This window comes from Geotrypetes seraphini, chromosome 1, assembly GCF_902459505.1.
Source record: "Geotrypetes seraphini chromosome 1, aGeoSer1.1, whole genome shotgun sequence".
NCBI lineage: Eukaryota > Metazoa > Chordata > Amphibia > Gymnophiona > Dermophiidae > Geotrypetes > Geotrypetes seraphini.
The window spans coordinates 467,372,429-467,396,613 of record NC_047084.1 but is presented as its reverse complement, the minus strand read 5'-3'; the positions used below and the strand labels follow the sequence as shown (position 1 = coordinate 467,396,613).

General features: G+C 42.8%; 1 protein-coding gene across 2 annotated transcripts; it reads right to left on the bottom strand.

The window, feature by feature from the left end:
- Positions 1 to 257: 257 nt before the first annotated feature.
- LOC117364244 (leucine-rich repeat neuronal protein 1-like) lies at positions 258 to 23,839 on the bottom strand. Of its 2 annotated transcripts, none has more exons than XM_033953368.1 (2): positions 23,746 to 23,839; positions 258 to 3,858 (listed from the first exon to the last, which is right to left on the bottom strand). In XM_033953368.1, the coding sequence occupies exon 2, from the start codon at positions 3,735 to 3,737 to the stop codon at positions 1,536 to 1,538; it is 2,202 nt and encodes a 733-aa protein (XP_033809259.1). In that variant the 5' UTR covers positions 3,738 to 3,858; positions 23,746 to 23,839; the 3' UTR covers positions 258 to 1,535. The 2 variants fall into 2 exon arrangements, with proteins under 2 accessions (XP_033809259.1, XP_033809173.1); XM_033953282.1 differs by lacking the exon at positions 23,746 to 23,839 and adding an exon at positions 20,192 to 20,239.
- Between the last annotated feature and the right edge of the window lie 346 nt (positions 23,840 to 24,185).

The following is a 24,185-nucleotide window of genomic DNA, read 5'->3' as shown; positions in this document are numbered from 1 at the left end:
AGCTTGTGGGGCTTAGGGATGCCTGTCAGCCACCTCATATGAGTAAGCCTGAAACCACAGTGGGTGGGCCTGGACCCACCCGTTAGGCCACAGGTCAGCTGCTAAGGTGTTATTTACTTGCTGTTCCTCAGACTGAATTTGCTTGATCATCATCACAGTCCCACACAGGGTCACATTGATACAGGTGAAGCATAATTAGAACTCGGAGACCTGAAAAATGGTATTAAAAAAAAAAAAAAATGGGGTGAGAACATAAAAAAGGTGTATACGTTTTATTTAAAATTAGTGCGAAAATAAAAATAAATGCATTTAAAGTTTATTAGAATATAGAAGAGAAAAGAGACTAGAGAATAAGGACTTGGGATAAGGAGAAGCGACAGAGCCCCAGAAAAACCAGACCAGTTGATATATTTTAAGTACTACCATTTTCAGAGTTTCCATATTGCAGTTTGTATAATGCCCACGATATGCCAGTCCGGATAATATTTCCCATTATAGCTATGGACATGAAGTGTCTTGTTTTTCTTAGGAAAATTTAACTACACTTCTCTTGAAGCAATGGGGTACATCAGTGTAGCCTTCAAGACTCGGAGCCATTAAGGAACTGGGATTCACTCAGAAAAAAAGTGGAGGGGCAGAAAAGTATGCCAGAGTAGAGTCTGCTTCTTTTGTGGCTTGGGCTTCCTTAACAAATCTCAACACCAGAGCAACTAAACTGGCTCAATTTGTACAGATAAAGTGGATCCAGCCCTCTGTAAGACAAAGCAGGATCTACAAGTCCATGCATGGGATTGAAAAACTGCCCCCAAAACAAATTAGAACTCAGTCGTGTCTGCAAGATGGCTTCCTGGAACCATAATTTATTTTGTTCAAAGATGATTGAGTCTGCAATCTTCTGTCAACCTGTCTATCTCTCCCCCCCCCCTTTTTCATTTATCCAATATGTTAAGATCTCCTCCTCTCATGTCACTCTCCTTTGAGGAACCTTCCCAAGAATTGGTTAACCAAATTTCATGGTAATAGCAAGGGAACTTTTCCAAGTCCACAAAAATCTGTTCTGTCCTGTTGTCATGGCATTCATAGTCACAGCAGGCAAAGACCATACCGTCTTCTTCTATTTGGCTAAGCAGGAAAAGACCAGCTTCCAACTTGCTAAGCAGATATATAGTAGTTGTCTATTAAAAAGATACAAAACAAAATGGCTGCTACTGCTATTCTACAGGAAATAATGTCACAGCAGTCCATAGATCATACAGATTACACATTATAAAACATTTCTTGCAGTTCTTTCAATTGCAAGGTAGTTCAAAAGGTGTTTGTCACACTCAAGGTAAATGCTCACACCAATATAGTCCTTTTCTTCTCTACATCTACTATTGCCACACCATAATCAGTTAACTCTAGCCATGGTCAGAAACAAAAATCACTGGATTGTCACACCATGGTCAACCACTCACAACCACAGTCAGAGTGGGCCGTGCTCTTCACAAAGAAGGGGAACTAAGGATAGAGTTGCTATGACTGGAGATAATTCCTCAGGGCTGCCATATGTAGGTTTTGGAGGTGTCAATCTGTAGAGCAGGGGGCACAGGAAAGTTGGGAGGTGCTGGTGGTTGCTCCAAGGTGCAGTCCTTCTCCTTCTCACTTTCATTTTCCCACAAGTTGATTAGTGGTGGATAGAGCTCATTGAGGGGAATGGATGATGTGTGCTGAACATATTTCTTTAGTGAGTGGTGGCAGCTCTTCTGTTTGAGCTGGTGACCTACATAGAGGACCAGCAGAACCATGCTGAGGGCAGCAAAAAGGGAGCCCAGCACAGCCACCAATGCCATGCCACTGGGCTGCGATACCATTTCCACAGCTAAGGAGGCTTCCTTGGTGGTGACATTCAGACAGGACCTCTGGGCCACGTTAGATACCAAGGATATTGTGAGACATATCTCATATTTGGTGGCTGGCTGGAGGTGAGTGAGGTTATATTCTTTGATGTCCAGAGGTACCTTGGCTGTGTAGCTGATATGAGGGTTGTGAATGTGCATGGTGGCTGATGACCACTGTGGAGAAGCAAAGCCAGGGAAAACTTTCCATTCTACCACTACAAAGTGTGACTGCACCTTTTTTGCCACCACTAACAGAGCAAGGCCTTTCTCCTCTGTAGTTCCATTAATGTGGACTGTAGTACTCTTTGTGTCTGAACCATCTGAGTTCCAAGCCACACATGTGTACAACCCTGAGTCTTCTGGCCTAGCTTCTACAATCACAAGGGTACCTCCACCCAGTAACTTATGTTTGGTAGATTCTGTATCTTGTGTGACCTTCTCACCTGATGGTGTCATCCAATAGAATTCTGGCTCTGGCTCAGCCATGGCTCGACAGTCCAATGAGATGATCATGCTGCTTGTTTTATTAAGGTAAGATGGAAAGGTGTGGATGGATATCATGGGCAGGCAGTCACTAAACAAGCCATTCTCCAGGACCTCCTTAAATAGGTGCCCATTTAACTGGGTTGGTGAGGCACATAGGGTGGACTGGGATTCACTCAAGCGTACACTCTGATTTCTCAGGATCCCCCAGTTGGCAGAACAATCACATCGGAGGGGGTTGCCATAAAGGCTGAGTTCTTTGAGGTTAGGGAGGGATCTGAACACTTCCCTTGGCACTAGGTGGAGGTCACTGTTGCTAAGAAGCAAGGTTTTCAAGGAAAGGGTATCTTGGAAAGCTGAGCGGTCAATGAATGACAGTCTGGGATTGTTACGCATCTCTAATTTGGTTAGCTCAGGCAATCCTTGAAAGGCACTATGTTCCACACTCACCAAATCATCCATATTATTGAGACTCAGTTCCTGCAAGTGGGGCATGTCCTGGAAGTCACCAATCAGGATCTTCTCAATGGGATTCTTGTTTAGATCCAGAAACTTCATCAATGGCAGATTCTTTAGGCCTTCCTTGGGAACCCGGGATAGCTTATTATCAAAGAAAGACAGGCTCTCCAAGTAGTCTAGTCCCACAAAGGCATCTTCAGGGATCTCTTGAAGCTCCATCCCAGCCAGGACCAAGCTATGCAGCTTACCCAGAGGCTGGAAGTTCATGCTCTGAAGGGCCACTATGGGATTTTCTCCAATCATAAGGATCTCCAGATTGGGCAGTGCTTGAAACCAGCGGTTATCTATGAATTGGAGTTTGTTGGCATTAAGGTGGAGTCTCAAGAGACTGGTTAAGCCAGAGAAAGCTTCAGGGTCAATAGAACTGATCTGATTATGATTAATGTAGAGTTCCTCCAGGTTCTTTAGATCCTTCAGGCAGTAGTTGGGCAGGTTGCTAACTTGGTTCTCCTCTAGATAGAGTGTGATCAGTTGAGAGAGATTGGCCAATCCCACATCTTCAATGCTAGCAAAATGGTTCTGAGACAGGTCCAACTCAGTCAGATTGTCTAGGCTCTGAAGCTCAGAAGACACTCGAGATATCTTGTTGCTCTGGAGTAGAAGCACCTGAGTGTCAGTGGAAAGGTTGGTGGGCACATTAGTCAGAAGAAGGTCATTGCAGTCTACTGTCTTGGCTTCATGGTATACGGACTGAGGTGTGAACCAAGGTCGAGTCTCACACACACACTGTGGTGGGCAGGACCCCGATGCTACTTTCGAGAAGGGAATGAGAGCAACCAAGATGGACAGTTTTATCAGTGACAACATTACAGTTCTGAGGGGCAGGCAATATGATGTTGTAAACGGAGCTTCCATTGCTGGCCCAGAAATAGTAACAAGGGAAATGATAACTTTTGTAGCACGAGGCTCGTGTTCTGAATTCAAGCTTCTAAATTCCAGATAGCCATAAGCAGGATTCAATGGCAGTTGAATGTTTCTGCAAGAAATAAAACCAAAGGAAATAACTGTTAATAAAATACCCACCAGGACTGAGGCATCAAAGAATCACAGCAATCTCTTCCATCTTCATCTAACATTTAAAAAATCCTGATTTTCCTTATTGTGCCCACCTTTCATTCCTCTGAAAGCAGATAAAATGTGAACCACATTTAGAACCAGATTCAATAAGTAACAGGTAGACCCAGGTGGCCCAGACTTCAATTTGCTTTCAAAACATGCCCAACATGTTTCTGCGCCTTGGCATCAATCACTAGGTAAAACATATATACTGTACATTCACTTCTCAGACTTGCACCACATCTTTCAAAAACAGAGCCTTTTAAAAAACTTTAAACTAGTGGTTTTGGCATAAAATAGGTTCTCATAGCAAAATTGCAGGTTTTAATTTTCTGGAAAGGCTCTGGTTTGGTTTAAAAAAAAAAATCTTTATTCATTTTCAAAACTTATACAAAGTGCAAACAAAGTATAGTATACAATCAGAAGAATAACATATCAACAGCACTTATCTTCAAACAGATAATAAATAAAATATTTTACTCCCCCCCTCCCTGGATGTGTATAAAGATCATCAAGGAATTAAAGGTTCATCAATTAGTCAGTCTTTAAGTTAACAAATGTCTCTAATGAACTCCATATTTTTTAAAAATTTATATTATTCCCATTTGCTCTGCATACATCCTTTCTTATCTGTAATACAGAGTGTTTCCCACCAAAAAGAATAGTTTAGCCTATCCCAGTTTTTCCAGTTTCTGGTTATCATCTGTATGGCCACCCCTGTCATGATCAGAAGAAGTCTGCTTTTGCATATGTTTATTGGATTCTTAGCAGTCAACATTGTCCCAAATAGGACCACATCGTAAGATAATGGTATCAATGTCTCAAGTACCATATTAATTTCCCCCCATATTGATTTCCAAAAATTGAGTATCAAGGGACAATAAAACAACAGATGATCCAGTGTCCCTACTTCAAGATGCAAATGAACTGGGGTCCAATAAATTCTATATAACAGAAAAAAACAAGTTTGTCTCATAGATGCTGACGCTGTACATCTCATTCTCCAAGTCCAAATCTGTGGCCATTGAGTGGCAGAAATCTGCTGCTTTATCTCAATGCTCCAAATATCTTTTAAGCTTGTTTTAGGTTTTTTATTCAAATATTCAGATATTAATTTGTACCACTTGGTGGCCTGATGCCCTTGCAAATCTGTCTGAAAACATAGGCCCGGCAAGCTATACTGATTTTTTTAAGTTACGCCAGTCAGTCTGAATGGCCTGTTTCAACTGCAACCATTTATAATCTTGAGATTTTGAGATACCATGAATTACATCATCTAAAGCAGTGGTTCCCAACCCTGTCCTGGAGGAACACCAGGCCAATTGGGTTTTCAGGCTAGCCCTAATGAATATGCATGAAGCAAATTTGCATGCCTATCACTTCCATCATATGCAAATCTCTCTCATGCATATTCATTAGGGCTAGCCTGAAAACCCGATTGGCCTGGTGTTCCTCCAGGACAGGGTTGGGAATCACTGATCTAAAGTATGTATATGCCTGCAACCAATGTTTCCAGAGGATTTTAGACTCGCCAACTTTATCTTGGAGTTTAACCATAGGGATTGACACATGGATTGTTGTACTGAAACCAAATAAATTTTAATGTCTTCCAGGTAGATTGAAGAATAATATTGTCCTTGTATATTCGAGGATGCTTGATACTCAAAATATGGTTAAGACGTAATGGGACCAAAAGATGACTTTCCAGTATCAACCAGTCTGGCAGATTCTTCATGAAGGATCCAATACCAATCCTGACGCAATATAAAGGCTTGATGATACCTGTAAAAATTTGGAAAATTTACCCCTCCCGTCGATTGTGGTTTTTGCAAAGATAGTAAGGCTAATCTAGCAGTTTTACCCAGCCAAAGAAATTTTGTAAGAATCCCGTTTAATTTTTTATAAAAGGAACTTTGGAAATAAACTGGTAACATACTCATTTGGTAACAAACCACAGGCATAATCATCATTTTGATGGTTTGGACTCTCCCCCACCAAGAAAGATGTAATAGATTTCAATGCTCACACATTTCTTTAACTTTCAACAATAAGGATTTTTCATTTACTGTCATTGTATCTTCCAATGTTTTTTTAATCATTATACCCAAATATTTTATTCCCTCTTCCTTCCAAAGAAAGGGGAATGGATCAAATAAAGCTTTTACACAATGTACATTCAATGGAAGAACCTCAGATTTGGAAAGGCTCTGTTTTTTGAAAGGTGTGATGCAATTTGGTGGTGATGCAGCAGTTGTGACAGCACATGGTATGGACCCACATGCAAGCAGTCATAACTGGCCACGTCTCTGCCTGCGCATGTCATGCCCAGTTCCCACCCATTCCTGCATTAGGCTGCTAATGTAGGATTTTTACTCCTAATGGCTGCTTTTTTAGCGCAGGAAACAATAACTACTGTCTATGTGTGGTAAACCCCACACTAGCTCTTAATGCAGCTTGGTAAAAGAGCCACAAAGTGACTCCCCTTAGGTCAGACACAGATGTCGGCTAGTATGGACTGTGGTCCGGATGCACTAAAAATGGCCGTTAAGATTGTGTGAGTTACTGTGGGCTGATTTTTTTTAAATCAGATTTTAAAATGGTGATCAATTTTTCACGGAGTTTCACACAAGATAGCTGTAATCCCATCTGATCAGTCTTTGAGAAAGTAATTCTCAAACATGCGCAGAGGTGGCAGGGGAAGCCTGAATGGCTGACAAGCAAGGGATGACCTAAAGCAGCCTCCCGCTACTCAATTGTTCAAAGCAGGAAGACTTTTTTTGTATGGCACAGATGTGGTGTGTGTGTTACACAGGTACAATATGGTACACATAAGGCCCCAGCGAGAAGGCCATGAAGCAGCCTATGAGTGCTGCTGGCCCGACACTTCTCTGCCGTAAGGAATTTATGGTCGCGGTCGGTGGGGATTGGTTGGGAGGGAAGGATGGAGGGTCAGTGGGGTTCAGCGATTCGGCTGCGTGGCGAGGGTGGGGCAGGGGGATACGCGGCTGCCTACGATTAGGGCTTATTTTCGAGGGTAGGGCTTATATTAAGACCTACCCTGAAAATCATGCTAGGGCTTATTGTCAGGGTAGGTCTTATTTTCGGGGAAACACGGTGGTTTCCACCTTTATAATGTTACTCTCCCAATCCTCCCAGAGACAACAGTGAGCATCACCAGGACCTGGGACTTGTCCTTCTTATCGGCTTTCCTGTTTTATTTTACTGTTATTACTAGTTTTATATATGTTTTTATTTATTTTTTTGTAATAGAGCCAATTGGGGCGGCTCCATCTGTCTATCCGTTCACATAGGCACAAAGACACACAGACAGAGAGATACATATAAAGATATAGACACACATATGCACAAGATCCCAGACACACATACATACAAACAAGTACAAGGACATAAATGCATACAGACTAATGTATATACAGGTGTATGCAGACGTGCACCCCCACAAAAGCCCCCTTTTATGAAGCTGCTTAAAGCTTTTTTATCGTCGGCCGTGGTGGTATTAGCTCTGATGCTCATGCAAACATGCAGAGAAATACAGACATACAGGCACACACAAACATGCAATCATAGGCACACGTGTACACATGCAAACACATAAAGAGATAGACATGTACAGGCACATACTCACAGGCACACATACACATGCACACACAGGGCCAGATTCAGTAAATGGCACCAAAGGTTAGGTGCAGTTGTTACCACATTAAAATAGTATTTTGCGCAGAGCGCCTTTGCAGAATGCTAGCTAGGCACAGTTCTTGCACCTGTCTTTTGGCTCAAGAACTTATGCTTGCCAAAAGCTAGAGGAAATAATCACGCCCAACTGATGGCAGGTGTGCAAAGGCAGGTATTCTATAGCATCATGCCTAAATTTCTGAAAACTCCTGTGGTGAAGCCCCCTTTGGAGTTGTGCGCTATGAAATTTAGGCACGCCTGTTATAGACTAAGGCAAAGGGCAGATCCGTGTGTAACTTCTAATTGCTGTCAATTAAGTCTTTGTTAATACCAATGGCTGATTGTTAATATTTAATGAATTAATTAGGTTATGAGCAGATTTGGATGACCTAAACAGAATGTGGGGGATAATGAGATGCAAACATGCACAGCACACATAGAAAGACAAAGATGTAAACACAAAAAGAGACTCAAACATGAACACATGCACATTTCGATATACCATAGGTTTGCCATATGGCTGCAGAAAAAGGAGGACGGATTGAGACATCCGGGTTTTACTTCTATTGCTTTCAATGGAAGTAAAACCTGGATGTCTCAATCTGTCCTCTTTTTTCTGGAGCCATATGGTAACCTTAGATACACATACACACACACAAACATGCACATAGACACAAGATACCTACAAAGACACAGAAACAGACACCCACAGCCTCATACAACACCAATGACACTAATGAGACAAGACACATATTACCTTGTCTTTTCACACCCAATACTGAACTGCATGAGTTTGCAATCGGAAGAGGGAGAAATGTCACACTAGAAGTGTTTGCTTTTCAGTTTGTCATTTCTGATGATTTTTTAGTATTGTTTCTCAGTAGTCTGGGGTCAATATTCTATGGTCTATGGATCACATAAAGATATGAAAATAATATATCCATATATCTTTATGCAGATATTTAGCTGAATATATCAGAATTGCTATATGCAGGTAATTTATCCATATAAAGTTATCCCTATGTAGTAGAATACTAAAATATGCCTTCCTTTTGTACAGCAGGGAACATTTTGCCTTAATTAAGAGCAGTGGCATTGTCAGACAGCCAATTTTGGCTGGGCCTGAGCTCAAAGGGGCGCCTAAGTTAATTGAAGAACACTGTTAGAAATGGCAAAAAAAAACAGCAAGGTTGAAGCGCCTACCGGCACCTATATAAAAGGTGCCAGAATCATGCTTATGTAGGTGCTTTAGGCCGCCAAATGCCAAAGTAGGCAGGGTCAACACCAGAACTGGTATTAGGCGGTGTAAAGCACCTACATAGGCTCAATTCCCGTAAGATAGGTGCCGTAAATAAAGGCCTTGAAAACCCTGGACTGCATTTCTAACACCTATCTTTCCCATAAGCGTGATTCTAAAACTGGCACCAAAGCATGATTGACACACGATTGGCGGTCGCTTTTAAGGCTACTGCCAATATTGACACCGGATACAGAATCCAGCCCAAAGTGGGTGGCCATCAAATTTTCTCTCAGCCTCCACTCCTACAGACTTTCTCCAAAGGTAGCCAAAACTCCCTAGTAGTCTAGGGCTAACACCTTGATAAAACTACCCAGCGAAACATGTCATGTCGGTGAAATACCCTAGAGGCAGACTACATTGACATAAGCTAAGTATCGCTTTTCACTGTACTCATAGTGATGTAAAAGAGCACTATACTTAACATATTTCAGTTAATAAATGAAAAATAAAATGCTTTTTTCTACCTTTCCTGACTAGACATTTCATTTTTCCATCATATTGGTTCAAATTTCTCTTTTGTGCTTTCTTATCTTTCCTCTGTTAATTCTATTTCAAGTGACTGCAGTCCATTTGTCTTCTCCTCTCTCTGTCTTGTTCCATTTCCTTACTACACCTGCTTCTCACATATGTTTCTTCAATCCTAGGAGTAACGATAGACAGATGTTGCATAATGCAGTCCCAAATCAACAAGACAACCCAGAAAGCGTTTCTAACCATGAGAAATCTACGTAAAATCAGAAAATTTTTCAACCCAGCACAATTCAGACTAATTGTCCAATCCCTAGTCTTAGGTTTGCTGGACTATTGCAACTCCCTCTATCTACCTTGTCCAGCCTTTATGATAAAACAACTTCAGACCATACAAAACACCGCCCTCAGATTGATATACTCCCTGAGAAAACATGATCATATTACAACTGCCTTTTTAGACTCTCACTGGCTACCCATACAAGCACAAATTTAATTCAAATTCTACTGCCTATTATTCAAAGTGAACCCTTTTGCCTTCCCCCCACTCAAAGGCACACAGCGCAAGAAAATGTTTGACAACCTTCTGGAAACACAAGTAGCAAAACTCAACCTTATCATCTCCAACCTACTGACGACAACGGACGACTTCAAAACATTTTGAAAAGAAATCAAAACCCTGTTCTTCAAAAAATTCATCCAAACATCTTAACCCCCCTTCACCTTACCTCCAGATAATTCTCCCCTAATAAAATCCTCCCCAAAACACCTACTAAATAAACAGATCCCTGAAATGTTTTGTAACCTTACCTACTCTAAATGTAATCTATCTGTCTATATCACACAGTCCTGCAATGTCAATTTACTATCCAACTCGTAAGTTCCCCTTGGAATCTACCCAGCTATCTCTCCGCTGTTATAATTAAAAAAAAAAAAAAAAAATTGTATCTTCACTGGAAAATGTCCAGTCAAATCTTTTGTAATCCGCCTTGAACTGCAAGGTATAGGCGGATAAGAAATCTGTAATGTAATGCTCTTTGTTCATTCTAATTTTACCCTCTTTCTCACCCTTCATTCTACTTTTCAGCTACCTATCAAATTCTATCTCCTATTCTCACCTATTAGTTCTTCCATTCCCCATCTCACTCTTTCTCCAGCCTTCCATTCCCTTTCATCTTTAACTTACTTCTATCCCTTGTAATCATTATCTTCCTCTCCCCCTCCCCAGCCCTTCCCACATAGTACCACTACACCCAGCATCTTCTTCCTCCACCCTTCTTGGTCAACATCTGTTTCTTCTTTCTCCCCTCCCTGACAATATGACATCTCCCTGTTCCTTTCACTCCAGCCCCCCAAGCATCTCCCTGTCCTTTTTTTCTTCCCTCCTGCACAACTTCCCCCATAGTCCAGCATGTCTCCTTCTCTCTCATTGTCTAGCATCTCTCCTTCAATCTCTTCTACCCCTCCATCCAACATTTCCATCTTTAACCCTTCCCCCTCCTGTGCATCTCTCCCATCGTCCACCATCTCTCTCTCTCTCTCTCTTTGGCATTCTGGAACCAACATCTATCCCTCTGTCCCTTCCACTGCTATATCTAATACCTCTCCCTCTTTCTTCCCTGATCCCTCTATCCCTTTGTTCACCATCTCTCTTTTTCTCTCTCCCTTGTACCCTAGGTCCAACATCATTCCCTTCACCCTGCATTTCTTCCCTCTCTTGCCCCTCTGTCCCTGAAGCATCTCTCTCCTCTCTTTCCCATCTCCCCCGCAGAATCTATCCCCACTCTTTTCCCTCTCCCACCCCACAGCATCTCTCCCCACTCTTGTACTTATCCCCTCTCCCCATGCAGCATCTCACCCCTTTCTTGTTCCTCCATGCAGTATCTCTTTCTCCCTATGTCCTACAATTCTCCCTCTCTTCCCTTCCTCCTTCCTATTTTCCATCCTTTCCCTTCCCTGGCTAGATCCCCCCCCCCCATGTCTACCTTAACAAGCTTCTCTAAAAGCTCAGGGCCACTCAACAATGGTACACACCTGACAGCCAGCATGGGGTAAAACTCTGTGGCCCTGCACCTGCCTCTCTCCCTCTCTTTAGCAGCTAGCTTCTTCAAAGGGCCAGTAGCAGTGGTAGCAATTCCTATTCACTGCCTGCAGCCGACCCAGAAGCCTTCTTCTCTGCCACATACCACCATTCTCTGCCACAACTGACAGGGCAGAATGCGGCAAAGAAGTCGATTTCTGGGTTGGTGGCAGGCAGTTAGTAGGAATTGTTACTGCTGCTATTGGCCCTGTGAAGAAGTTAGCTGCTGAAGGGAGAGAGAGAGGGAGATGCAGGGCCATGGAGTTTTACCCCATGCCAGTTCAGGTTTGCACCACTGCCCTGAGCCTCAATTGGGTGGGCTCAGGCCCACCCATGGCTATGCCCCTAGTTAAGAGTCACAGTTTTAAGGATGACTTTTCCTCTTCATAGGATTTTAGGTTTTGTAATAAAAGTGGTCATTCCCACCCTCCTTATTTTTGCAGTTTCATTACCTCTGCATGCTAATCTCCTCTGTCTTTCTACCTTGCTTTTTCTTTCTTGCTCTCTCTGTCACTCAGGATTGTCAAGACAATATGTGCACACCCTGCCAAAGAACAAGATTAAAGGCCTAAAATATCAACACCTTGTTGAATAGGCTCAGAATGGGAGAAAAGCCTCAATGAATCAAGCCTCAAATGGTGAAAGGAAGTAATCACAAAGTGCAGAAAAGATGATAACACAGACAATTCCTTGATGATACTCAATATGGTTGCCTGATAAGATGAGGTAATTGTATAATAAGACTCTAAGTTAAATTTGAAAAAGTTCCTATTTTATAAAGGTATAATAGGCACATGGGTGCTTTTATAAAACACGAAAGACAAAAACAAGAAAGTCCAACAGAATTGCTTTAATAAAACAGCCAGCCAATGGTCTAGAAGTTTGCTTGTTACTCTTCCACAGAGTACTGTCATTACTGAGGGTGGGGGAAGGAGGGATTTTTTTTATTTTAGACAGATTTCTATTCTGTTTATAACTGAGCATATCCTTTTATATTGTTGATGCTGATCTTAATGTTTAATGAACATAAGAATTGCCGCTGCTGGGTCAGACCAGTGGTCCATCGTACCGAGCAGTCCGCTCACGCGGTGGCCCCCCAGGTCAAAGACCAGTGCCCTAATTGAGACTAGTCTTACCTGTGTACATTCTGGTTTAGCAGGAAATTGTCTAACTTTGTCTTGAATCCCTGCAAGGTGTTTTCCCCTATAACAGCCTCCAGAAGAACGTTCCAGATTTCTACCACTCTGGGTGAAGAAGAACTTCCTTACGTTTGTACAGAATCTATCCCCTTTTAGAGAGTGCCCTCTTGTTCTCTCTACCTTGGAGAGAATGAACAACCTGTCTCTATCTACTAGGTCTATTTAAACCCACAAATATTACCTTCATTATATTTCTGGATCACTGGCATGATACATATTTGTCCTTGCTGTTTCTTCTGTTCTCTACGGGATTGCATTTGTCCTGCATTTTGTGGAAGGTTTTTGGGTTTTTAAAAAATTTTCTTTCTTAGTTTTGAGAAATGATGAGCATGCACCTTTGTTGGTCTTGTTTTCCCTACTAACTTATTTTTTTGTGCTAACTTATTCTTTCATTTTGAGACACTATTTGGTCCAAATAGTGTATCTTTGCATTTTGCATTTTGTACAAAAGGAAATGTATTTCTGTTCCTGTTTCTCTGGCCTAGTTCCAGTTTCTCTGGCCTGGTTTCTTGCGGTTCAGTGTTTGGCTGCACTCTCATGCTCTCTTTTGATTTCTCCAACTCCGACTCTTCTTCTGATATACTGTCCTTCTATTTCTGCCTGCCTATCTATTTTTATTATTTATAGGGAAGAGGTAAGGACAGAGAATAAGGTTTTTGCCTTCAGATACAGCTGGAATGTGCATGCTGCTCAGACAGCATATAAGACAAAGATAGCAGGACTTCAGCACCACAAACAGCTCCTGCTCTGTCCCATACTTTCCCAATAGCAAATCTACAGGGGTGAGGCCCCTACCATCTTATCTGCTAGGAGCAGCAGAAAGATTCTGTAATCCCCGTCTTTCCTCCTTATTCACAGGGAGGATAGGGTTTTAGCTGGGAACTACTCAAGTGGATGAATAGCCTAATGGTTAGTGCAGTGGGCTGAGAATCTGTAATGCCCTGTACACTGATCAAACCTAAAAAAAGTTTGCATCAGCTCCAACTAATTCAGAGTACAGCATCATGACTGATAGGCTGCAAGCAGAGTAAACACATAACATCCTTCTAGCAAAAACTACACTTGCTACCAGTACTTTACAGAGCTAAATTTAAAACTCTAAGTTTGATTTTCAAGGTCCTCAGACAAAATGAGCCAGAAATTTCAAGAAGCATCATTATCTCTACCCCCACACTTTGGAACTTCTTCCCAGAACAGCTATGTCTAAACTGAGACTATCTCTGCTGTGAAGTGATCTGTAACCTATCACTAAAATCGTCTGTAGTATCTGAAAATTGGAGGGTGGCTAATGTTGCATCAATTTTTTAAAAGGTTCATAGGAGTGATCTAGGAAATTATAGACTGGTGAGCCTGACTTCAGTGCTGGGAAAAATAGTTGAATCCATTATAAAAAAATAAAATTACAGAACATGTAGACAAACATGGCACAGAGTCAGCATGCGTTCAGCCAAGGGAGGTATTTCTTTGAAGGTGTGAATAAACATGTAGCTAAAGGAGAACTGGTTGACATTGGGGGGGTGTATTTTCGATATGACGTCTAAGTCTGACTTTGGAAATTTTGAGAAAAACATCCAAAAAGTGGGAAGAAAATGTCCATTTTTGAACCTGAAAGAAGTCTATCATTTTTTTAATTGGCCCATCTAGACATTTTGTCCAGCTAGACATCTATCTTTTTTTTTTCCCGAAAATAGCCCAGCTAGATGTCTAATTGTTTATGCCATTATTGGAAAAAAAAGACCAAATTAAAAACATCCAAAACATGTAGAAGGGGACACAATTTTTAATGGACTAGCCACACAGACATGCCAGTAGAGCACTGGGGCACCCTAGTGGGCACTGTTGTGAACATCCTGTACATTTTATGATGAGCCCTCCAAATCTCCCCCAAAACCTACTATACCCACCTCTCTACCACCCCAATAGCCCTTATGCCTGCAGGTGTCACCTATATGGCAGTACAGTGGGTTTTTTGTGAGTTTTGGTGAGCACACACTTTCCATCACAAGTGTACTAGTTAGGGCGGCATATGGGCCTGGGTCCCCTTCTCTGAAGTCCACTACACTGCCCACCAGGCTACTCCAGAGACCTGCTTGCAGCTTTACTAAGACTGGCTATAGTATCTGCAGCTGTCATTCAGACAGAAATGTACTGTTTCAAGCAGGTATTTGGGGGATGGGAGGGGGGTCAGTGACCACTGGGGGAGTGTGTAGGGGCCATATTATCATCCCTCCAGGGTTATCTGGTCAGCATGGGTACCTTTTTGGCCCTTATTCATTTTAAAAACAGGTCTAGCCCAAAATATCCAAATTGTGCCCTAGATGTTTTGTAAAATGTTTATCGCTATAGAACGTCTAAGTGCCTAGCCCATCCTAATCCCACCCAAAACGTGTCTCTAACACTCCCCCTTAATATTTAGACACACTGGAGAGAAAACAACCAGAAAGATGTCTAAAAAGTCAGTTTTGAAAATGCCCACTTGGATGTTTTGACTAGTAAGACGTCCAAATGCTGGTTTATGTTATTTTTTTAAACATCAATCTTTTTTTGAAAATCATCCCTCTAATGTATCTGGATTTTCAGAAAGCTTTTGAAAAAGTTCTTCAGGAGAGGCTCCTGAGAAAATTAAAGAGTCATTGGATAGGAGGCAATGTTTTGTTGTGAATTAGGAACTGGTTATTTGATAGAAAACAGAGGGTATGGTTAAATGGCCATTTTTTTCAATGGAGGAGGGTAAATAGTGGAGTGCCACAGGGATCTATACTGGGACTGGTGCTATTTAGCATATTTATAAATGATCTGCAAATTGGAATGAGGTGATTAAATTTGCAGATGACATTAAACTGTTCAATGTAGTTAAAACTCATGCAGACTGAAAAATTGTAGGCAGACCTTACGAAGTTGGAAGACTGGGCATCCAAATGGCAGATGAAATTTAATGTGGACAAATGCAAAGTGATGCACATTGGGAAGAATAACCCAAATCAATTACCAGATGCTAGGTCCGCATTAGGGGTCAGCACCCATGAAAAAGATCTAGATGTCATCGTAGAAAATAAGCTGAAATCTTCTGCCCAATGTCTGGCGGAGGCCAAAATAAGCAAACACGATGCTAGCAATTATTAGAAAAGGAATGTAAAATAAGACTAGGAATGTTATAATGCCTTTGTATCATTCCATGGTGCAACCTCACCTTGTGTACTGTATTCATTTCTGATCGCCATATCTCAACAAAGATATAGCAGATTTAGAAAAGGTTCAAAGAAGAAAAACCAAAATGATAAAGGGGATGGAACTCCTCTCATATGAGGAAAAAGCTTTTCAGCTTAGAAAAGAGATAGCTGAGGGGAGATGTGATTGAAGTCTACAAAATCCTGAGTGGTGTAGAATGGGTACAAGTGAATCATTTTTTTTATTCCATCAAAAATTACAAAAACTAGGGGTCACTCAATGAAGTTACAGGGAAATACTTTTAAAACCAATAGGAGGAGATATTTTCTTAGAGAAGAATTAAGCTCTGGAATGCATCGCCAGAGGATGTGGTAACAGTGGTTAACGTATGTAGCCGGTTTTACAAAAAGGTTCCTGGAGGAAAAGTCCATAGGCTGCTATTGAGACAGACATGATGGAAAGTACTGCTTTCCTGGGATCGGTAGCATGGATTGTTGCTACTACAGCATTTGTTTTTTTCCTGAATTGGCCACTGTAGAAATAGGATACTGGGCTAGATGGACCTTTGGTCTGACCCAGTATGGCTCTTCTTATGTTCTTATGTTATGTTCTCTACTTCAGAAATCAAGTGAAAGTCTTGGCTTTTCTACCTAACCTTTCATACATATGGTGACTGACTATACACTCACTCCACACCTGTATTAGCTTGATACATTCGTTAACTAAGGCCCTCTTTTACTAAGGTGCGCTAAGTGTTTTAACGCGCGTTTAGCACACGCTAAATCAACGCGTGCGCAAACTGCTAACGCATCCATAGGATAACATACACATGTTGATGTTTAGCGCGCGCTAAAATGCATAGCACACCTTAGGCCATCTTTTACAAAGGCGCGCTGAGCTAAATCAACGCGTGCGCTAACCGCTAACACGTCCATAGGATAACATGCAAGTGTTAGCCTTTAGCATGCGCTAAAAAGCTTATCGCACTTTTGTAAAAGAGGGGGATAGCAAAAGCGGGGGAAAAACTACTGTAGTTCCTTATATCTTCTTCAACTATACTAAGAACTTGTCTTGAGTTTAGTCAACCTTCTATTTATTCCAACCAACTCTGTTCATGTGCAGATATATAGATGGAGCAAAGATGGGTAGTACAGTCAGTTAGGATAAATTTCATCATATCTATGATATTTGAATGTTCTAATACGTGCTTATTAGGTGTTTCATTGGTATTATGCTAACATTGTATTATATCTGTTATTTGAATGTTCTTCCATGCTGTCTGTTATAGTATTGTTTGTATTATACTGATATTTAGACATTTATCATATTTCTCTGCAGTACTGTTAAATGTGTATTTTTTAAATATTGCTTCATGATAGTCCATTTATTAAGTTTCAGTTTAATAATTCCAAATTTACCTCATTTATCCCCTCTTTTACAAAGCCTCAGTAGTGTTTTTAGCGCTGGCCGTGGCAGTAACAGCTCAGACGCTCATAGGAATTCTTTGAGCATCGGAGCTGTTACCGCGGCAGCCGTTGCTAAAAAATGTTAGCGCAGCTTTGTAAAGGAGGGGGGCTATTGTATTTACGCTTCCACTACCTTCTTCCCCCCTCTCTCTTCTCCCACCCCTTTTCCACCAGCATCTGCCCCCTCTCTCCTACCCAATCCACATCCACCAGTGCCTGCCCCCAATCTCTCCCCAACCCACATCCACCAGCATCGTCTCTCTCTCTCTCTCTCCCCACCCCACATCCACCAGCGTTTGCCCCCTAGCATCCCCACTACTGCTGCTGCTTTCCCAAAACAAATAGTCCAGATGTATACAGAGTGCCACTCTGTATACGTCTGGACTGTATGATAGTGTAATACTGTTAAGAAGAAATAGAAGAGAGAAAGGATGGCTTTCCCAAAGCAGCAGCAGCAGTAGCGGCAAACAGAAATAAACCAGTTGCGGGACCTTCCCATACATATCTGCGGCTGCCAGCTTTGCCCCAGAAGAAGTGACTTGGAGAGGATGGGATGGCAGCCGTAGGTATGTATGGGAAGGTCCCACAGCTGGTTTGTTTCAGTTTGCTGCTGCTGTTGCTTTGGGAAAGTAGTGGCAATGGCACCAGATAGAAGAGTGATACCAGAGAGGGTGCTGGTCCCGACTCCACCGGCTGTGCGGCCTCCTGCTAAAAGATGTGAGACTTCACAGCTTAGAGGGAACATTGGTGCCTGCATATAAGGGTCCCTTTATTAAGCACGCGCTAAGCTAAATGCTAAGGCATCCATTATATTCTATGGGCGCCTTAGTATTTAGCGAGCGCTAATCTTTAGCACACGCTAAATCGGTTAGCGCACCTTAATAAAAGGACCCTATAATATTAAAATGTAAAATGCTTTGTACCACAGAAAGGCAGAATATCAAATCCATGGCCCTTCATGCTGAGGACCTCAAGTTTTTCCTCATCAGCCTCAATTTGATGTGCTCAGAAATGGAAGTTGCTACCAGTGATGGTGCTGAAGAAAGCAAATAGAATATTAGGAATTATCAGGAGAGGCATAGAAAACAAAGAATGATATAATGCCTTTTTATGACTCTGCACCTTGAATACTGTATGAAATTCTGGTTGCTGCGTCTCAAAAATAGATATAGTAGGATTAGAAAGAGTACAGAGAAGGGTGACAAAAATTATAAAAGAGATGGGATGACTTCTCTATGAGGAAAGGTGCTGAAAAGATGGCTTAGGGGAGATGATAGAAGTCTATAATATACTGAGTGGAATGGAATGGAGTGGAGTGGAATGAATCACTTGTTTACTCTTTCCAAAAATACTAGGACTAGGGGGCATGCAATGAAGCTACTAAGTAGTAGATTTAAAGCAAGCCAGAGAACATTTTTCTTACCCTTTCTTTCTTCTATAGCAGGGTCCTCAACCCAGTTCTTGGGACAAACCCTGTCAGTGGGTTTCAGGATACCCATAATGAATATGCACGAGACAGATTTACATGCACTATCCCCATTGTATGCAAATGTATCTTGTGCATAATCATTGTAGGCATCCTGAAAGCCTGACCAGTTAGGTGTGTCCCAAAGAACCCCTGCTCTAGAGCACAGCTATCAGGTCCCAGCAATATTGACCAGTGGCCAAGTCAGGCCACAAGTACCTGGCAAGATAACAAGGAGTAAAACAGATTTTATGCTCCTTATCCCAGGAATAAGCAGTGGATTTCCCAAAGTCCATTTTAATAATGGCTTATGGACTTTTCTTTACGAAAACTCTGCTAAGATAATTGCTTTCACCACATTCTCAAAATGGAAACGTAAAGAAACACAGAAGATGCAGCAGTGAGGGGAAAAGAGAAGGAAAAAATAAAATGCAGTACACCATAAGAAATGAAGCATCCTCCCTTACAGCTCCTCCAATTGAGGGGGTATAGGGAACATAAGAACATAAGAATTGCCGCTGCTGGGTCAGACCAGTGGTCCATCGTGCCCAGCAGTCCGCTCACGTGGCGGCCCTCTGGTCAAAAACCAGCACCTTAACTGAGACCAGCCCTACCTGAGTATGTTCCAGTTCAGCAGGAACTTGTCTAACTTTGTCTTGAATCCCTGGAGGGTGTTTTCCCGTATAACAGACTGTCACCTGCCGGGGTCTCAGTAAGATTAAGAAGACCTCCGGTAGAGGGTAGCACACTCCTGACGTGGCTCCCAAAGGGGGAGACCTCACTGGTGTCTCACTATCTGGGGCTTTGCTAAAAATAAAGCACCGTGAGTCAAGTTGAACAAAATAATGTGAAAAGTTTAATTAGTCACTTGCCACATAAATCATATCAGCTATTATTATAGTCCAAGTTTCCTTTCCTCCCAAACCAGGGCAAAAAGAAAGAAAACAGAAAAAAAAAAGACTTTTAACTTTCACCCCAGTCCAGTGAAAGCACAGCAAGCTTTCTATCAGGTATGCTTCCAGTCCAGGTTTTAGGGCTTGCTCTACCTGATCACACAGTCTCTGAAAAACACTGCACAATTAGTCTCTTAAGCACTTATCCAGCCTTGAGCTGGAGTCCTGGGCTTACTAACCAACACAGTCCAGTTTCTTCACCAGGTATTTACAGTCTTGAATATAAAGTAAACTTTAAGCAAAAACAAAAGACAAAAACTGAAGCCTTACTGCAGGGTCCTAAATTTCCAGCCCTGATTAGCTCACAGTCCTTTGGGCTTCTCTTGAGCTCCTGCACAGCTGCAATGTAGCAATCCAATCAAGCTGGTGCAGCACTGCTCTAAGCTTGTTTTTCCACACAAACAATTCAAACAGTTCTGCCAAAAACTCCTCTCCACTATTATTCTTGTACAGCCTTGTACCTGTAGTGTTTAGTGGAAAGTTGCCAAGCCCACATCCATGGCTTCTTCCATAACGGTCTCCAGCATACACCCTTCATCCAGGTCCATGCTTTCTGGTGTATCCAGCTGCTCTTCTGGTTCCTGAGGCATTGGAGCCTCACACTCCATTGGCTCTGGAGTGAGGTCTGGCCTTCTCCTGGCCCGGAGAACTCTCTCTCCCAGACCCTCTTGGGCAGCCTCCTTTAATGCTCTGGAGAGCTGCTTAACAGGCCTAGGGCCACGCCCTACACTGGGTGATTGTGTGCCTAGCTTGTGTGTTCTTGGGCTCCCCCTCAGGCTACAGGGCAGAATATCACTGGAAGCTTGATTAAACCCCTTAGTGTGACTGGAAGCTTTTCTGGGCCGTGGAGTTAACCTATACTCTGGGTACTGCTCTAGGTTAGAAGGCTCAGGATAGGCAGCTAGGCTTTCAGGATCTTCTTCCTGATCCTTCTCAGTGAGAGTCTGGTCTCGAGTAAGAGACTGAGACCGGGGTTTCACTTTGACATGACCGTCTCGGGAAGCGGAAATGTCACAAGACTCTGGAAGAGCGTTCCAGTTTTCTACCACTATCTGGGTGAAGAATGTCCTTACGTTTGTACAAAATCTATCCCCTTTCAACTTTAGAAAGTGCCCTCTTGTTCTCCCTAACTTGGAGAGGATGAACAATCTGTCTTTATCTGCTAAGTCTATTCCTTTCAGTATTTTGAATGTTTCGATCATGTCCCCTCTCCTCTTTTCAAGGGAGAAGAGACCCAGTTTCTCTAATCTCTCACTGTACAACAACTCCTCTAGCCCCTTAACCATTTTAGTCGTTCTTCTCTGGACCCTTTCGAGTAGTACCATGTTCTTCTTCATGTAGGGCTGGACCCAGTACTCCAGGTGAGGGTGCACCATGGCCCGGTGCAGTGACATGATAATCTTCTCTGATCTCTTTGTGATCTCCTTCTTTATCATTCCTAGCATTCTGTTCACCCTTTTTGCCACCGCCGTGCATTGCGCGGACGGCTTCATCGACTTGTTGATCAGAACTCACAAGTCTCTTTCCTGGGAGGTCTCTCCAAGTACTGCCTCGGACATCCTGTATTTGTGCATGAGATTTTTGTTATCCACATGCATCACTTTACACTTATCCACGTTGAACCTCATTTGCCATGTCAATGCCCATTTATCGAGCTTGATTATGTCACGTTGCAGATCTTTGCAATCCCCCTGTGTCTTCACTACTCTGAATAACCCTGAACCCCAAACAAAAGCCAAATATTCTTTTCTGTGAAAATAGAAATGACAGGAGAAATTGTATCTGGAGTACTGGGAGGGTAAGTTGCTTTCCTCAACACCCAACAGAAAAAGTTTTTAAAAAATTAACCATTCTATTTCAAGGTGCTTGGCAACTGGTACTGTCTTCATGAGATTTGCTGACACTTCATGATGTTCAGAAGAGATAACTCTTTGTCAATCTAGAGGGATGATCCATGTAAGTTTTACCTCAGGAAGTAATGACAGAGAAAACACTTCCGAAAATCAGAGCCTGGGAAGGTATTTTAAGGCTACAAGCCATTTCTGGTCCAACTCCTCGGAGTCAACAGTTCCAGACATTACAGAAAATATTCACAGCTGTTAGACTCTGATTTCTCTCCCCAGCTGAAAGATTATGATCTTTATGATAGCATGTGTTGGCCCACCTGCTTAGGAATGGAGATAAGTGTGATCTCATCTTGCTGTTTTACTAGGAAACCTCTCATATGAGAGTACATGATGTGAGGAGTCCAGGGAATGAGGACAGCATGTGAGGAAAGCTTTCATTGCTACTGCCTGTGCTGTATCTCTTTTGTGGCAGGGCAGTGTGTGTGTGAGGAAGGATTATAATGCTGCTGCCTGTGCTGTGCCTGTTCTGTGGTGCAGTAGTGTGTCTTTGTGTATGAAGCTTGCACTGCTGCCGCCTGTGCTGTACCCGTTGCGTGCTTGCACGCTGTGTGTGAGGGAAGCTTGAGCTGTACCTGTTCTATGGGGCAGATTTCTTTGCTGCTCAGGCGTCATGGGCAAGGGTTTGGGCCTCTCCTCCAGCAAAGGTATGATGTTGCAGCAGCGGAGAGGGGGCAGGCACATGAGGAGAAAGAACAGAGGAAATGCGTGCCCCCCCAGTGCATTCCTGAGTCACCCCCCCAAAAAAAAAATGGACTTCTGGCTATACCCCTAGTCAGACATGGGCAACTCCAGTCCTCGAGGGCTGGAATCCAATTGGATTTTCAGGATTTCCCCAATGAATGTGCATTGAAAGCAGGGCATGCATATTCATTGGGGAAATCTTGAAAACCTGATTGGATTCTGGCCCTCGAGGACCGGAGTTGCCCATGTCTGCCCTAGTGTGTGTGTGAGGGAGGGAGCTTATAGTGCTGCTGCCTGTACCCTGTCTGTTTTGTTGTAGGGCAATGTGTGTACTGATGCCTGCCTGTGTTGTACCTGTGATGGGGTGGGGGGGGGAGGGGAGGGAGGGACGGGGCAGCTGTGTGTGTGCATGTGTGCGTGGCAGGGGAGCTTATACTGCTGCTACCTTTGATGTACCTATCCCTGGGACAGACTAGAGTGTGAAAGAAGCCTGTAGAAGTATTATGTGAAGGCTCAGTAAATAGTTATAACCTCAGGATCATATTTTATCCTTATAGTTACCAACAGGAGAATTTACAGCATGAGGTAAATACACAATAACTAGAGCACTAGGGAGACACATTTATTATAGTTCTCTTTGGTGACTGCACAGAACCCACCAGTCTCTAGATCATCACTAACTTCTGCATTTATCACTTTTTGTCTTTTTCTTTGTGTATCAATATACATTAGGCAGTCAAACTGTCAGTGGCTTGCTAGAAATTCCATATATTAAATAGGTATTATACATGCTTAAGAAAGAAACATATTCCATTCCCTTCTGAAAGGAAACATTAATTCTTGTTAAACAGCTGCTTGCTCTCTCCCCGGGGAATGTTTCTCTTCTTCTCCCCTGCATCAGCTGCACAGTTTGTTTCTATTTCTGATCCCTTGTCACATGGCACGTGCGTTAGGGACACCCTCTGTCACTTTCAATCACCCATCCCCCCTTCTCTTATCTGCCCTGAAATCACACTGATGATGTTATAAACTGGTGACATCATGCTGATATGACATCACCCTGGTGAGATCCTCTTCACAGTGCATCATCCTCTAGAGACCTCTTATCTCTTCAGGGGGAGGGGGAGGGAACCTTCCCAGAATACACAGTGGAACTCTGAGCTAGGATGATAAGTGACAGAGACCCCCAGTCTTTCTATCTTGAGACCCTTTCCAGAATACAGAGCCTTATCTCAGAGCCTGGAGAAAGGGGACAGGAAGAGAGCCACCCCCTTGCTTTTCTCAGTCCTGAGACCCCCCCTCCAGAATACACCTCTTTACCCCTGAGCCTGGAAAATAAAGAAGACTAGTACATTCTCTTCCTATCCTGAAATCCTTCCCAGAACACAGCGTTATCTGAGCTGGAGGAGAGCTCCACATAGCCTTACCTCAGAGCGCAGGATGCAGAGGACCCTTTTTGTTACCGTTCCTCGATCAAACCCTTAATCTGCCTCTCTGGTCCATCGTCGCTCATCTCCTCCCTGAGGCTCCGGGGCTTTCTTTAATAGCCGGATTCAGTCTGATAGGGGAGGGGGACCTCCAGAATCTTAGAAGAAGGAGGGGGGGGGGAAGACAGTTGACTGACGGCTCCCAGCAGACAATCACATGGCTAACCAAAGGAGGAGTGAGCCAATGGGACACTGAGGGGTGGGTGTTACTGGCACAGGGATGATGTCATGGGGACGATGGGAGCAGAAGCTGGAGGTGACCCAAATGCTGCAAAAAAACCCATCCTGATACATTTCTCCCCTTCCCTCCCCCCTAACACCACACACCAGAGAGAGAAAGGCAGCCATTCACTATCCTTGATACAGAGAGACAGCTCCCC